Source organism: Podarcis cretensis (genome assembly GCF_951804945.1).
Source record: "Podarcis cretensis genome assembly, chromosome: 12".
Taxonomy (NCBI): domain Eukaryota; kingdom Metazoa; phylum Chordata; class Lepidosauria; order Squamata; family Lacertidae; genus Podarcis; species Podarcis cretensis.
In genome coordinates, this window is record NC_137181.1 from 22,308,893 (window position 1) to 22,322,638 (window position 13,746).

General features: G+C 44.8%; 1 protein-coding gene and 1 long non-coding RNA gene across 3 annotated transcripts in view; one reads left to right on the forward strand and one right to left on the reverse strand.

Moving 5' to 3' along the window:
* Positions 1–5,140, forward strand: part of PRTFDC1 (phosphoribosyl transferase domain containing 1) — a gene marked incomplete at its 3' end in the record, with an annotated part of 49,955 nt that extends 44,815 nt beyond the window's left edge. The window contains exon 9 of one of the 2 annotated variants that reach the window (XM_079948155.1): positions 5,084–5,140. In XM_079948155.1, coding sequence (XP_079804281.1) covers positions 5,084–5,140 — 57 coding nt within the window. Of the gene's footprint in view, positions 1–84; positions 3,094–5,083 lie in introns of those variants that run through there. The other variant, XM_079948154.1, reaches the window with a different exon arrangement.
* LOC307199955 lies at positions 1,120–9,938 on the reverse strand. Its single transcript, XR_013832277.1, has 3 exons — positions 9,924–9,938; positions 1,325–5,517; positions 1,120–1,259 (listed from the first exon to the last, which is right to left on the reverse strand). It is a non-coding gene; the product is annotated as an uncharacterized lncRNA (long non-coding RNA).
* Between the last annotated feature and the right edge of the window lie 3,808 nt (positions 9,939–13,746).

Genomic DNA, 13,746 nt, shown 5'->3' on the forward strand with positions numbered 1-13,746 from the left:
AGCGATCAGAGTGCAGAATGTGGCTCCTCCATAAACGCTGTTGGTTGACTTTGTAGGTTGTGATGTTAAAACTTTTCGTTTCAGCACATATGTGTTATCAATAACCATGGCAAAGCCAAATACAGAGTCTAAGGAATAACCGGCTGGCCTGAACTGGAAAACTGACAGTCCTCTTGAAGCATCTCCTGAAGAACAATTGAACTGACATCCGTCCCATTCAGCCTGGACTAAAAAGTGGCCCCTTCTTTCTAAGGGGGGAAAAGAGACTTTGCTGCAGTCAGCCACCCTCATCTCCTTTGTAGCAGAACTTGGACAAGGCAAAGACCGAGAAGTCATGATCTCTCTCTCTATATATATATAATTTAGTGTTATAAGTTAGCAACTAATTAGTTAATTCATTATAATTAGTTATGACTATAATTAGTTACTATGAGATAGTAAGTGATATGGCATTTATTTGTTGGCTTGCTTATCCCTTACCTTGCTCCAATCTTCTTTGTGAAGATAATGAGGGCAGCTGCGCTATTCACAAAGCCATTCTGCAAGGATCCGCAGCTTTGTGCCTTCCAATGGTGCATCTTGTTGCTTCCAGTTCTCTCCAGTAACCTATCTGTGCCTTCTTCTGAGCCCTTCTTTTAAAGCTTTCTTGAAGAAGCTCAGTGTACATCAGAGGTGGGAACTGCAGGCCCTGGGACCAGACGTAGCCCCAGACACCTTTGTCGGCTCCTTGGAAGTTTCTGCAAGCAACACCCTCTTTCCGCAGTTCACCCCCCTCACTAGCTCTTAGAATCATAGAATTATAGAGTTGGAAGGTACCCTGAGGGTTATCTAGTCCAACCCCATGCAACACAGCAATCTCAACACGTGGTCTCCCATCCAATTTGGAGCCATGCCTGACCCTGCTTAGCTTTGCAAATGTATTAGCAGTTCTTTACACCCAAGTGTTTTCGCCTGCCTGGAATGTGCCCTTGAACTCTGATAATGCTTCATGTTTGCCTGGATGGAAAATAAGGGGGAGGTGAGTATGCATAAAGAACTAGTCTGTTCTACAGATGTAAAATGCACATTTGTTGCTCCATTCAGTTTGGCTTCTGGCTCCACCCATCACAAGCATATGGCCCTTGGAAGGTTCCCCCAAAAGGGAATAAGGCCCCTAGTAGGCTGGAAAATGTTCCCCATTATCCTCACAAGAACCTTGTGAAGTAGCTTAGGCTGAGGGAGAATGTACTAGCCTCAGACTCACCCAGCGAACTTTGAGGCTGAGGGAGAATGTACTAGCCTCAGACTCACCCAGCGAACTTTGAGGCTGAGTGGGGATTTGAACCCTGGTCTCCTAGGTCCTAGGACAACACTCTAACCACTATGCCACACTGGCTTTCAGGAGGCTTACAGTGGCATGCAAAAGTGCAGACTATATAATAATCGTGCTCTAAATTAATCTGTCTGTTCATCATGGCCACACTCAGTTGCCCTGGGCAAACCTATAAAAGGTAACTTGGCTCATTTCCTGTATCTTGAGTTTTGTTGTTAGTAAGGTTCTGTTTTGCGGAATAACAAGATTCTTGAATCATACATCACATTCAATAAACATCAAATATACATTATGTTAACGGTGTGCTGGTTCTCCCAGGAGTACATATTGATTGATCCCTGATCAGTTGACAACCCCAAAGCTGGTGCTGCCCGTGGAGCAGGAACTAGTGTAAATGGTTTTCCTCTACTCCCATTAATCCTCACAGTGACCCTGTGAGCTAAACTAGGCTGAACAATATAGACTGTCCCTAAGTCACCCAGTGACTAGGGCTAGGGTGATATCTGGTTTTCAACATATTGCCAGCGAAACATCACAATATACCGATATGTCACAATATCCGAAATAAGGAATGAGTTGTGTAGAGTCACTCATATGTGATTCATTGTTCTAGGGCTACAGTCCTAAGCACAACTTGCTAGGGAGTAAATTTCATTGAGCATGGAAGGACTTATTTTTTTGACTAAGCATGCTTTAAGCCATTTGTATTTCCTAGGAATGTGTTTCCTAGGAAGGTAACTGGTTTTAATTCATATCTAGTCCCACACTGCAGAGTCACCAAGGTATGTGAATCTATAAAGTCCCCAGTGGGTCGGTTTCAGTAAATGTATTTATGGGTGTGTTTCTGATGAGCCATTGTTACCCATTCATCCAAAATCATATGGAGCTCCAGTATAATAACATTGAATCTTAATGAATCTTTGCGAGACACTTTTGATTTGACCTTTCAAGGGGAGATGATGGTGTGTCATGAATGCATGGATGTACTCAACTGTGTTTAATACACTGAATTTTAATTGGAACCAAACAATAGCAGCCAAGCTTGGGTTCCCAAATGGCATCCTTTGTGTACAACATAGGAAAGTCATAGATTAGAGGAAAAAACCAAGACCCTCTATGAGTGCACATTTCCATAACCGAAACTAATCATGTACAAAGGGTTGCCTAGATGGCATATATTCTTTCTCAAATGTTTTCTCTCTCTCTTAATGATCCTTGTTTTTTCACAAGCAATTAACCTATCTATGAATATGAATATGGGGGTGTTGATACAGGGGTGGGGAAACAGTCTTTTCTGAAGATAGGAAACATTTCATGTCGCAAAACTCAAATCCATATTAAAAGCATCTTCAGCTTTCCGGGCTTTTGAGGTTTCCCGTTTCCTTTGCCATCATCTGCAAAATATATTTTTCTCATTTACCTGTTGCAGTAATTGGAAGAAGGCCATTATGTGCTATATACAAACTGCTCTCAATAACTTCCTAAAGGAAGCCAGTGCAAAAATATAAAAATCGAATGCAAGCAGCTTTGTTCACGACAGCATGGGGCCTATTGTTGTTAGACTGCAGTTTCCTTTACACTAATAAACAGTAAGGGCGCTTTGCTATATTAGAGATTGCTTTCGATTTCCCATCGCCTCTTCTTCAGCACAGATTTGCACACCCCACAGAAGCCTTTATGATGTACACAAGTGCTTTGGGGAAAACCAATGTAAACATTTCCTGTGTACCTCTGCTGTGGCCTGTACATTTTTCCTAGCTGAATAAAATGAACTGAAGTAACTACGGGATTTCCACCACTGTGTAATTAATTGCTCTCACTGCCCCATGTTTATGCATATACAGATGGGGAGGTTGAGGATAGATTTTTCTGCATGTTTTCTTTGTGAGAGAAAACAATCTGCACTCAGCTATCTGTCTAAGACAGGCATCCCCAAAGTCGGCCCTCCAGCTGTTTTGGGACTACAACTCCCATCATCCCTATCTAACAGGACCAGTGGTCAGGGATGATGGGAATTGTAGTCCCAAAACAACTGGAGGGCCGAGTTTGGGGATGCCTGGCCTAAGAGAGCAATCCTAAACTCCCTGGAAGGAGTGGCATTGGGTTCATTGGACCCTACAGATCTCCCTCACATAGGAGGAGCATGCAAGTTCAGGCCAATGGTCTGGTGAGTCCAGTTTCCTGTTCTCACAGATACCCAGATGCCTATGGGAAACCTGCAAGCAGGACAAAGCACAAGAGCCCTCTCCCCTCTTGGGATTCCTGCAGCTGGTATTCAAGAAGCATTCCTGCCTCCAACTGTGGAGGCAGAGGATAACCATAATAGCTAGTAAGCATGGATAGTCACCTCCTCCATGAATGAGCAGAGGGAGATCTCTGTGCAAAGGAGGAATGTCAGGAATGCCCTGGTGTGGTGGCAGCAAGCTCCACTGCTGTTCTGTAGGTAGAAACACGGCCCATGATGGAACCTGAAATGGTGTCTTCCAAGGGCACGGTGGGGAAGGCGATGACTCACAGAAATCTACGCATCCTTGTTCCCCTGACCAACTGCAAAAGCTACACCAGACCTGGAGCTGGCATAGTTTATTTTCCCCCTGTTGCAGTTAGTGGGAGGGACATACAGTGGTACCTCGGGTTAAGTACTTAATTCGTTCTGGAGGTCCATTCTTAACCTGAAACTGTTCTTAACCTGAAGCACCACTTTAGCTAATGGGGCCTCCTGCTGCCGCTGCGCCGCTATCGTGCAATTTCTGTTCTCATCCTGAAGCAAAGTTCTTAACCCGAGGTAATATTTCTGGGTTAGCGGAGTCTGTAAGCTGAAGCGCATGTAACCTGAAGCGTATGTAACCCAAGGCACCATTGTACTATATTTTTGAAAACCTGACTGCAGCAGGAAAAAAGAAGAAATGCTACTCGCCTCACAGGGTGGCAGTTTCTCCACCATGCAGAAACTCTCAGGCTTTAAAAATAATTCAAATTTATTTTAACACAAAATAAAAAAAACACATTTGCATTATTGGTTCTTAAAAACCTGAGAAAAGGGGTGTTTTGCTTGGCAGCTAAATGATAGCAATGAGGGTACCAGGCAAGCCTCCTTAGGAAGGACATTTCAAAAGCAAGGCGCTAACCCTGAAAAGTTTCTCTTGTTATCACCCGACACCAGGCATCCTGAGAAAGACCTCAGGGTGGTGATCTCAGTGGACTAGCCAAATTGATGCAGGAGAAAGTGACCTACCAGGTATTTGGGTCCTAAACCGTGTGGGGTTTTAGGGGTGATGACCCAGCTCTGACACAGACTCTAGGCCGAGCAACTGGATTAATGGTACAGATAATACTGATTGAGGAATCTATCTTTGCTTTGTTTGTATATATATTTTTATTTTCATCTTGCATTTTAGTCTGATGTACTGCATACAGTTATTTTAATGGTTGTTTTAGAAAATATGGGGGGAAATAAATAAAGTGAAGTGGGGGAGATCACAACTGTTTATACCTTTTATTCCTAGTCCCCGTGATCTCTTTGAGTCACTTGTATCCAGTGACCTACCAAATGCTGTCACCATCAGAGCCAAGTGATCTTTTTCAATCATGGTTGCATCTCTTGACTCATGAACTAGTCGGAGGGTGTTTATTCTTCCAATCAATTTAACAACATCTGGCAGATTATATAAGGCGAGAGGATGTTCTTTATAAACCGTCATGGACAACATGTTTCTCTGTTTTTTGCAGCCATCCAGTTTTCTCTGATTTCCCTCTCTTGCTCTCTAATAGCTGACATCCTTCCACACCCTGCCCCCAAAGATAAAAGCAGGATTGTTGCATCTATGAAAGTGACATCAGCATTTTGGAGTGCTCCCTTTCGACAATTAATTCAACTCATTCATCCTTCAGTTGGCTGGATCCCAAAGCTATTCAGGAGAAAATGACTGAGGATGACAAAACAAACACTATCCAAAACAGCTATATTTATAACCAGTTTAAGGGCTATATTTTTAATGGGAAACTTCAATCTACAAAGCAGTCCAGATCTATTGTTGTATGTTGTGTCCCAAGTATCCTTTCCCCATGATTCTGCCTTGTAATTCTGATTTTAAAAAATACTTTGTTTGGTGTCTTTCATAAACGAGGATAACATGCTCCTCAACATGCAACAGGCTTGCATGCAAATCATGCACATGATGGAACCTTCTGGGGTGAAAGGTGCTCTAAAAAGAGAAATAGTAAATAAATAAATAATTGCAAACACAAGAGGATACATGCAGCTTTTGCAATAAGAACATATAGGCACTGCAAGTCTTGCATAAATGCACACTGGTGACTCGTGTCCACAATGCTGAGAGATGCACAGCACAGCGTGTACATGCATGTTGCCAACCCAGACAGCATGCATGATGAAAACATGCATGGCAAAAGCAATTAAGTTCTGCTCCTCTCCATGCCATCAACGCTGCCTAACATAGGCATTTGGCCAGCACAGCCTGCTGTCAGTGCTACTGTTATCATTACATTGGCACGGTGTAAAGTTTCTGTTCCTGCACCACACAGGCCTTTTGCCTGAATCCCCATCACAGCCAGGAACTGTAACTCAACCACAGGATTGCTCTGCTAGTGTACCTTATTCATGGGTCTGCCGCAGCTCTGAAGGCAGAGTAGGGAACTCCATGATGGCAGGTGCCCCACAGAAGGGAGAACATGAATGAGAAACTTGGCAAATGGAAGCACTTCCCTTTGGCTATGCTGTTTCCTTTCTTGATTCCTCCTCCTCCTCCTCCTCCTCGGCTGTTGCATCCTAGTCCGGGGGTGTTTGCAGCCGAAGGAAAGTAACGCCAATTGGAGTCTTGGAAAGAGCCTCCCCACCCCGACGCACAAATGCTCTTGTCCCAGTTCCCACTGTGCGAATAACAGGGCAGAAGAGCACATACGGCATGTGTGAAGAAGATCAAACTCTGAATTCAAGCCACTGTTGTTATTAGAGCACTGCAAGGTACTCTGGGGAAATTGCATCGTTTTTCTTTGGTGTGCAAACGGTAGCATGCAATTTATTAATTAGTATTATTACCATCGTTATTATCAACAAGAACATCAATAGCAGCAGCAGAAATTACTGTAGCCAGCATTAATAATAGTAGTAGCGGTGATAATAATAATAATAATAATAATAATAATAATAATAATAATAATGCTTTAAAATGGGGTTAGACAAATCCATGGAGATGACTACCAATGGCTGCGAGTCATGATGGCTATATGTTGCATCCAGTGTCAAAGAAAGGATGTCTCTGAATGTCAGTTGTGGGGCTCATGAGTGGGTGAGTGCTGTTGCACTCCTACCCTGCCTGCGAGCTTCTGATAGGCATCTGTCAGAGCAGGATGCTTGATAGGCCTTTGCTCTGATTCATCAGGGCTTCCTAGGTTCTTATGTTCCCCAAAGGGCTCTAGCATAAAAGCAGCCTCAGTGACCTTGGACCAGTCAGTATCTAACTATCTAATCCAGAGCTGTTATAAGAATAAAAAAAGGGGCAATCATTTAGGAGGAGGAAATTGGTCTAAGAGGAGGATGCCTTGGAGTCTGATGAGTGGACAACCCTTACTGGTAATGGCAGCATAGGAGGGGGACTGGTGGCTGTTAGTCCCTCCCTGCCAAGTTATCTTCCCTGACATCTGCACCACACACTTAAAAGCACACAACTTTCCCCAAAGAATCCAGTGAACATAGGAAGCTGCCTTATACTGAGTCAGGTGATTGGTTCATCCAGCACAGTACTGTCTACACCAGGCTTTCTCAACCTGTGGGTCCCCAGATGTTGTTGAATTACAACTCCCATCACCCCTAGCTAGCAAGGCCAGAGCTCAGGGATGATGGGTTTTGTAGTCCAACAACATCTGGGGACCCACAGGTTGAGAACCACTGGTCTACACTGATAGGCCAAGGATGTCCAGGATTCCAGACGGGGTTCTCTCCCTGCCCTCCTTGGAGATGCCAGGATTGAAAATTGGAACCTTCTGCATGCCAAGCCAATGCTTTGCCACTGAGCTACAGCCTTTCCCTGAACTCTGTGGGAACTGTAGTTTGTTAAGGGAGCTGGTAGATTTAGCTTTGTGGGGGGGGGGGACATTCCCAGGTAGTCACCATGTGCTTTAAATGTGCATTGGGTGTGCTATCGAATGTGTGGTGTGGATCCACCCTTACACAGTTATCAGCTCTCTTACCTACTTTACAGACTGAAAGAAGCGGAGAAAGTAGATGGAAATTTAATTTTCATTATTTTAAAAGAGGCTTCTGGTTTGTGTCCAGCTTGATCAGAGTGGAAAGGCTTGCTGGCATGCTGAGTGCTCAGCAAGGAACTCTTTGTACCCACCAGCGTGCCCAAACGCTTTGTTCCCAAAGCTGAGACAACAGATCTGCTATGAAATAGAGCCTTCGGTTGGAAAGCCTTCCCTGGCTATTGGACACGCAGATGAGCCATTCTACCAGCATCAAGCACATGCCTTGATCCAGTAGCCCAGTGCATTCTTGACATGAGAGGGAATGGCTGCTTGACCTAAACAGAGTCCACTTGGGACATCCAAGCACAGAATATTAGCCCAATCCTAATATAGCGGACACCTGGCTCCACATCCAAAAAGGAGACGAGCCAAAGTCTCAAATTGGTGGGTGTTTACTTCTATTTATGTAAACGGAACCAGAAGTAAAAACGTGTTTCCTGCACAGAAAGGGAGAAGGAAGTCCGGATACATTTGTGGAGCTGCCGCCGCAAAATAGCCCAAGCTGTCTCTCTCCAGAGAGATGCAGAAATATTCAATGAGTTCACTCTCTGGCACTGCCTAGACTCCCGTGGCGGCTCTCCAACCTTGTCCTGAGGCAAGGTGAAGTCACTCTTTCTGGCAGGGAGTTTTATGGCCAGAAAACTCCGGGCAAAGTTTGTCCCAAAGATGTTGCCTTGTAACCATAGCTCAGTGTTACGCAGGATGTCCCAGGTTCAAAACCTGATATTTCCAGGTAGGGCCAGGACTGTCCCCTACCTGAAACCCTGGAAAGCTGCTGCCAGTCAGTGAAAACTATACTGAGATATCTGGGACAATGGTCTAACTCAGAATAAGGCAGCTGCCTATGGACCTGTCCCCAGGGGTGGGTGTCAGGTGTGCATGCAGGAACCAGGCCCTGTGACCAATAGGACTTTGCAGAACTGGGGCCTTCCTAAGTTTGTTCTGAAGAGGCAAGGTGTGGCCTCACAGGTGAGGCCAATTGGTAACTCACAGCACCTGGTGGCAAGAGCTGGGAAGGGATATAAGGTCAGCATTTCCCTTTGGCTCTTTGCCACAGCAACACGCTTCCTGCCTTTAGCTTCTCACTTCCTGATCCTTGAACCTTGGCTTCTTGATCCTTGGAACCTTGACTTCATGACTCCTTGCTTCCTGACCCTCGGACCCTTGGCTTCTTGACTCCCGGCTCTCTGACCCTCGGACTCTGGAACATGTCCAGAGGAGGGCAACCAAAATGGTCAAAGGCCTGGAAACGATGCCTTATGAGGAACAGCTAAGGGAGCTGGGCATGTTTAGCCTGGAGAAGAGGAGGTTAAGGGGTGATATGATAGCCATGTTCAAATATATAAAAGGATGTCACATAGAGGAGGGAGAAAGGTTGTTTTCTGCTGCTCCAGAGAAGCGGACACGGAGCAATGGATCCAAACTACAAAAAAGAAGATTCCACCTAAACATTAGGAAGAACTTCCTGACAGTAAGAGCTGTTCGACAGTGGAATTTGCTGCCAAGGAGTGTGGTGGAGTCTCCTTCTTTGGAGGTCTTTAAGCAGAGGCTTGACAACCATATGTCAGGAGTGCTCTGATGGTGTTTCCTGCTTGGCAGGGGGTTGGACTTGATGGCCCTTGTGGTCTCTTCCAACTCTATGATTCTATGATTCTGTGATTCTTCTGGACCCCCATTCGTGCTCCCACCCCGCCATCTTGCCCCTGGTCCTGATGTCCCCTGCCAGAACTTCGATCACCCGTGAACCAGACCATGGCAGTGGGGGTGGCAGCAGCAGTGTCAGAGAGAAGGGTTTCCTAGCAAATGCATTCTTTCCAGATAGGAGAACAAGCAGACCTAGGAGAAATATAGTGTGGGATGATCACAGACGCACTTTCAACTTCAGGGCCACTACTGCAAGGATTCTGTTTCTTTGTTGATTTAAAGCTGCAAGAGCATATGCTAATCTATCACTAAAAAGGCACTGACTGCAAATATGTCTCCAAAACAGTGTTGGTCTGGAGCAGCTTTTTCTTGGTGACAATTGTCATATTGGGCAAATGAAAGCTGCTCTGGAAAACGAGCCACTCTAGGATCCTTGCACAGTGCCATCTGCAAGGTACTCTCTCTAAACCTTGCAAGCTGTTACCAGAGAAATTGGCAGCCAGCGAGGCCGGCATGCCACATGAGTAGGCAAGAGGGTAAAGGCAGCTGAATTAAGGCCTCTCTTCAAGCACGAACAACAATATTAGTCTGCTTGGTATTTATACGGTATCTTTCATCCAAATTGATTTCATGGTGGTTTACAGCAAGATCAAAGAACAAGCACAAAGTAAAAATGGAACACGCTAGGGGTCCTGCTTACCAAACACAATGTGTTCCCTGGAAATTGTTCGTCAGGCAAGCGTTCACATAGAGTCTAGGATTTTCATTGCTTTCTATGGGAACATTTTCAATCCAGGATTTTTCTGATCTATCACCCCACTTTTTCAATGGTTTCTTCCTGAAACAGTGACAGCCAACTAGCCAAGGAGAGACAAAGGAAAAACCTGATTTGTCTGATGTCTCCTGCTCTGTGATTTGTCCAATCTCTCCTGCCCTCTGATTCTTCTGATCTTGCTTCCTCCCTCCTTGCCTGGTTTCTGCCCCCAAATGGCTGCCACCAACCGGCGAAGCACAAACAAACAAGAATTAAAGAGGTAAGTGAAACGCAGGCTGTTCAGATATCTGTAGAATGTATAGTGAGGTTTGGGCATAATTCTTTGTTTGGATAAGTGAATTTTCACATAACAAGCAGGTAGATATCAGGACCTGCATGTACTCGCCAATTATGAACCCCTATATTCTGATGTAGCTTCACAGCACCACCTGAAGTGTCTGGGATTTCACACCTCCTATAGTGAACTCTAAATACACAAGGCAGTTCCTGCACAGCCCTTGGGAAGCTCTCAAACTATTTTGTATCTCGTGTTCCACAGTAACATGATGACTCTATAATCAACTTTTGAGAAATGCAGGGACTCTTGGGTCTTCATACAACTATCCCCCACTTTATGTGTCATGATCACATAATAAACATTTTCCCTTCTGCTGGTGGAAATTAACTATTTTATGAATGTAGCATTCCAGGTTAGATTAGAAAAACGCATGCCCATGCAAAATATCGAGGAAGCACTGATAATGCACCTGGTCCGAGGCACAGCCTAGGCTATGAATCCATTCTTCCTCTACTTCAGGAAGCAGGGGGGAAAGTTCATGGCCATGGCTTCCCATAATCTACCAGCTAAGAGTCCACCAGGTTGATAGAAAACCTGCTAATGCAGGGAAGGGCAACCTGATATTGTTGGTCTCCAACTCCCATCATCCTGACCAGTGGTCACTGGTTCCTCATCCCTGGTCTAATCCTTTTGAAGAAAGGTGGTACATATGGCAAATTTGAGGTTGGAATGAGTATATACAGTACTGTGAGTTCCCTTTAACATACATTTCTTTCTCTGATTTTCAGTAAAGAGATAGGAAGTTAAAAAGTTATCCCAGAAAATGCACCCTCCCTCTCTCATATTATATGGATGCGCCACATGTGAAAATCGTGGAAAGTGTAAATTGGGAACTGCTGGGATACTTCTATCTAGAAGGGAAAATAAACCAAATGTGGATTGAAGAAATGAAAGAGTTTCACAATAGTGAAAGGATGGTCTTTAAACCCAGAGATTGGCTGGGGATTATGAAGGCATCTGGGGGCAATTTATAGAAGATTATGTACATGACACATAGTGGCACAGTGACAGGAGAATGGAAGGCGAGGGAAATAACCCATGGTGCTTTCACAATCCCTGGCTGAGCCCCTTCTGTCCTCTGTGCACTCACATGCTTCAGATCCATTCTACTACTATCCCTTCCCGAACAGAATCAGCCTTGGCATTTGCACCTCTGATCAGTCTACAGCTGATGGCCAGCAAAGAACGTCTGTTACGGAGCCTGAGAGGATAATGAAAGCTCTGCCTCAGATGCTAAGATTCTGACCTGTTCAAATTCACACAAACAAGCCATGCTTTCTGTCAGCAAGGGCCAAGTGCATGTGAGACCTGACAGGGCTCCGTAGCATCTTTTATCTTCCTCAGATACTGACATTTATCATTTGATATTTATAAACTGATTAAAACTCATGTGGAAGATTTCTTCACCCAAGGCCCCATCTGCACACTTTTATATGTTTAAATCAGCATCACGCCACTTGAAGCAGTCATGGCTTCCCTGCAAAGAATACTGGGAACTGTAGTCTGTTCAGGATCCTGCGTGTTGTGAGGGGTCCCCCTCACAGAGTTACAATTTCCAGAGTGGTGCAACAATTAATACCTCTTTCTAGGGAACTCTGGTAATTGTGGTTCTGAGAGGGGAGGGTTGGGGGGAGGCTCTTAGCAACTCTCAGCACCCTTAATAAACTCCCAGGATTCTTTAGGGAAAGCCATGACTGTTTAAAAGTGGTATGATGATGCTTTAGATTTATAGTGCAGATGGGGCCTAGGTGAAAGATACAGGAAACAGCATCCAATTGCGGGAGTACTCAGGAAGCAACTACAGGGGAGGGCTCAAATAGTGGGACAGCTGCCCAGATATCCTCTATAATCACTCTAGAGGTGGCAAGGGATGACATTTGCCCATTTAAGTGGGCCTGGATTTTAATGACTGAACAATCGTAAGATTTCCCCTTTCCCATCAGTGGCTCAGACTAGGAAATATTTCCAGACAAAGGACCCAGCTATCCTATATGACTGCCCCCCCCCCCCGTGTCACTTCTTCACGTAAATGGTAAGAATGATAAATAAACACCAAAGCTGGCAGGTTTTTATGAAGAGCAAGTGAATGGAGGAGCTATAAAGGAGAGAGACAGGAATGGTCGAGGATACAGTACCAGGAGGATTCAGCAGAAATAATGAGCTGAATATGGACAAAGGAAAAATGTGTTGGGAGGCCAAATATCTGGAAGAAAGAAAGAAAAAATCCTGACAGTGAGGACTACTAGACTGTGAACTAATTTCCCGAGGGAAATGGTGGGGGATCCATAGCCCGAGTCATTTCAACTGGATGAGACAAAGAACGGGAGAATTAAGAAAGTGGAGGGCAGTTTTGAAGTGATTGGACCTGGGGAGGTCATGGCGGGGGAGCGAGCAGGGAGCATGCGAGCTCGACTGCTTGATGATGTAAAAGCTCCTTTCAGTCGCAATTTCCTTTATTCTGAAATGAAATAATATGCCTCATTCAAGGGCCAGTTGAGAACGGGCTGCCAAACCTGCAGCTGCAAAAGTGCTCATCCCTCCAGGGACAGGTTGAAATGCTAATATGATGCTTACTGATCAAGCCCCAGTATTGTGTGTTCTGCAATAGGGTCTTCTGCTTCACGCTGATTGATAGCAGCCTCAGTGGAAATAAATGCAAACCTGCTTCAGAAATCAGGAGATTGTCCCGTGTTTTCAAAGCATGCTGTGGAGCCCAGCAGGTGAGTCTGGAATTAAGAGAAGGAAGGAGCTGGGACCTTCCTAGACACCCACGACACCTCCCCCAAAATTGCAATTGTCAAGTGCCAGAAAATAAATGAATTAGGAAATTGCCCCTCTTGCTTAGTCTAGGACAGCTATGAGGCAGTCATGCCATAGTGGAAGTTTGTGTGATATATAAGATTTGGCTGCCTAGCATTGAGAAGAAAGAAACCAGCAAGTCTAGGATTTTAATGAAGCAGCTGTTCTCTGATAAAAAGCTTCTGGAACATTCATGGCACAGCATACAGCATTGAGTGAAAATGTCATCTTAGGGCCCAACAACATAGGAGAACTGCAGGGCCGGGCTTCTAAATGTGAGAAAGCATGAATCACCTGAAAAATGGTTGCTGGATAATGTAAAATAAGCAGCAGCAACTACAAGGCATGTGGGAAGTCAAACCCTCCCTCTGCCTGTCACTTTACCCTCTGCATTTGTCCTCAACCACCCCCTCCCACATGTTTTTCTTCCAGCTCTGCTCACTTTTGGTATCTGTTAAGTTCTTACTCACTTTTGTAGGCTCAGAAGAAGACGCCATTTGTCCTCAAATAGGTTAACCTACAACTGTATTGGAAAGTGAATGTAGCCATACTAACAAGCTAAAGCGTGGAGTCCTCGCTCTAACCGATAATAACTGGAGACAAAGCTTAACT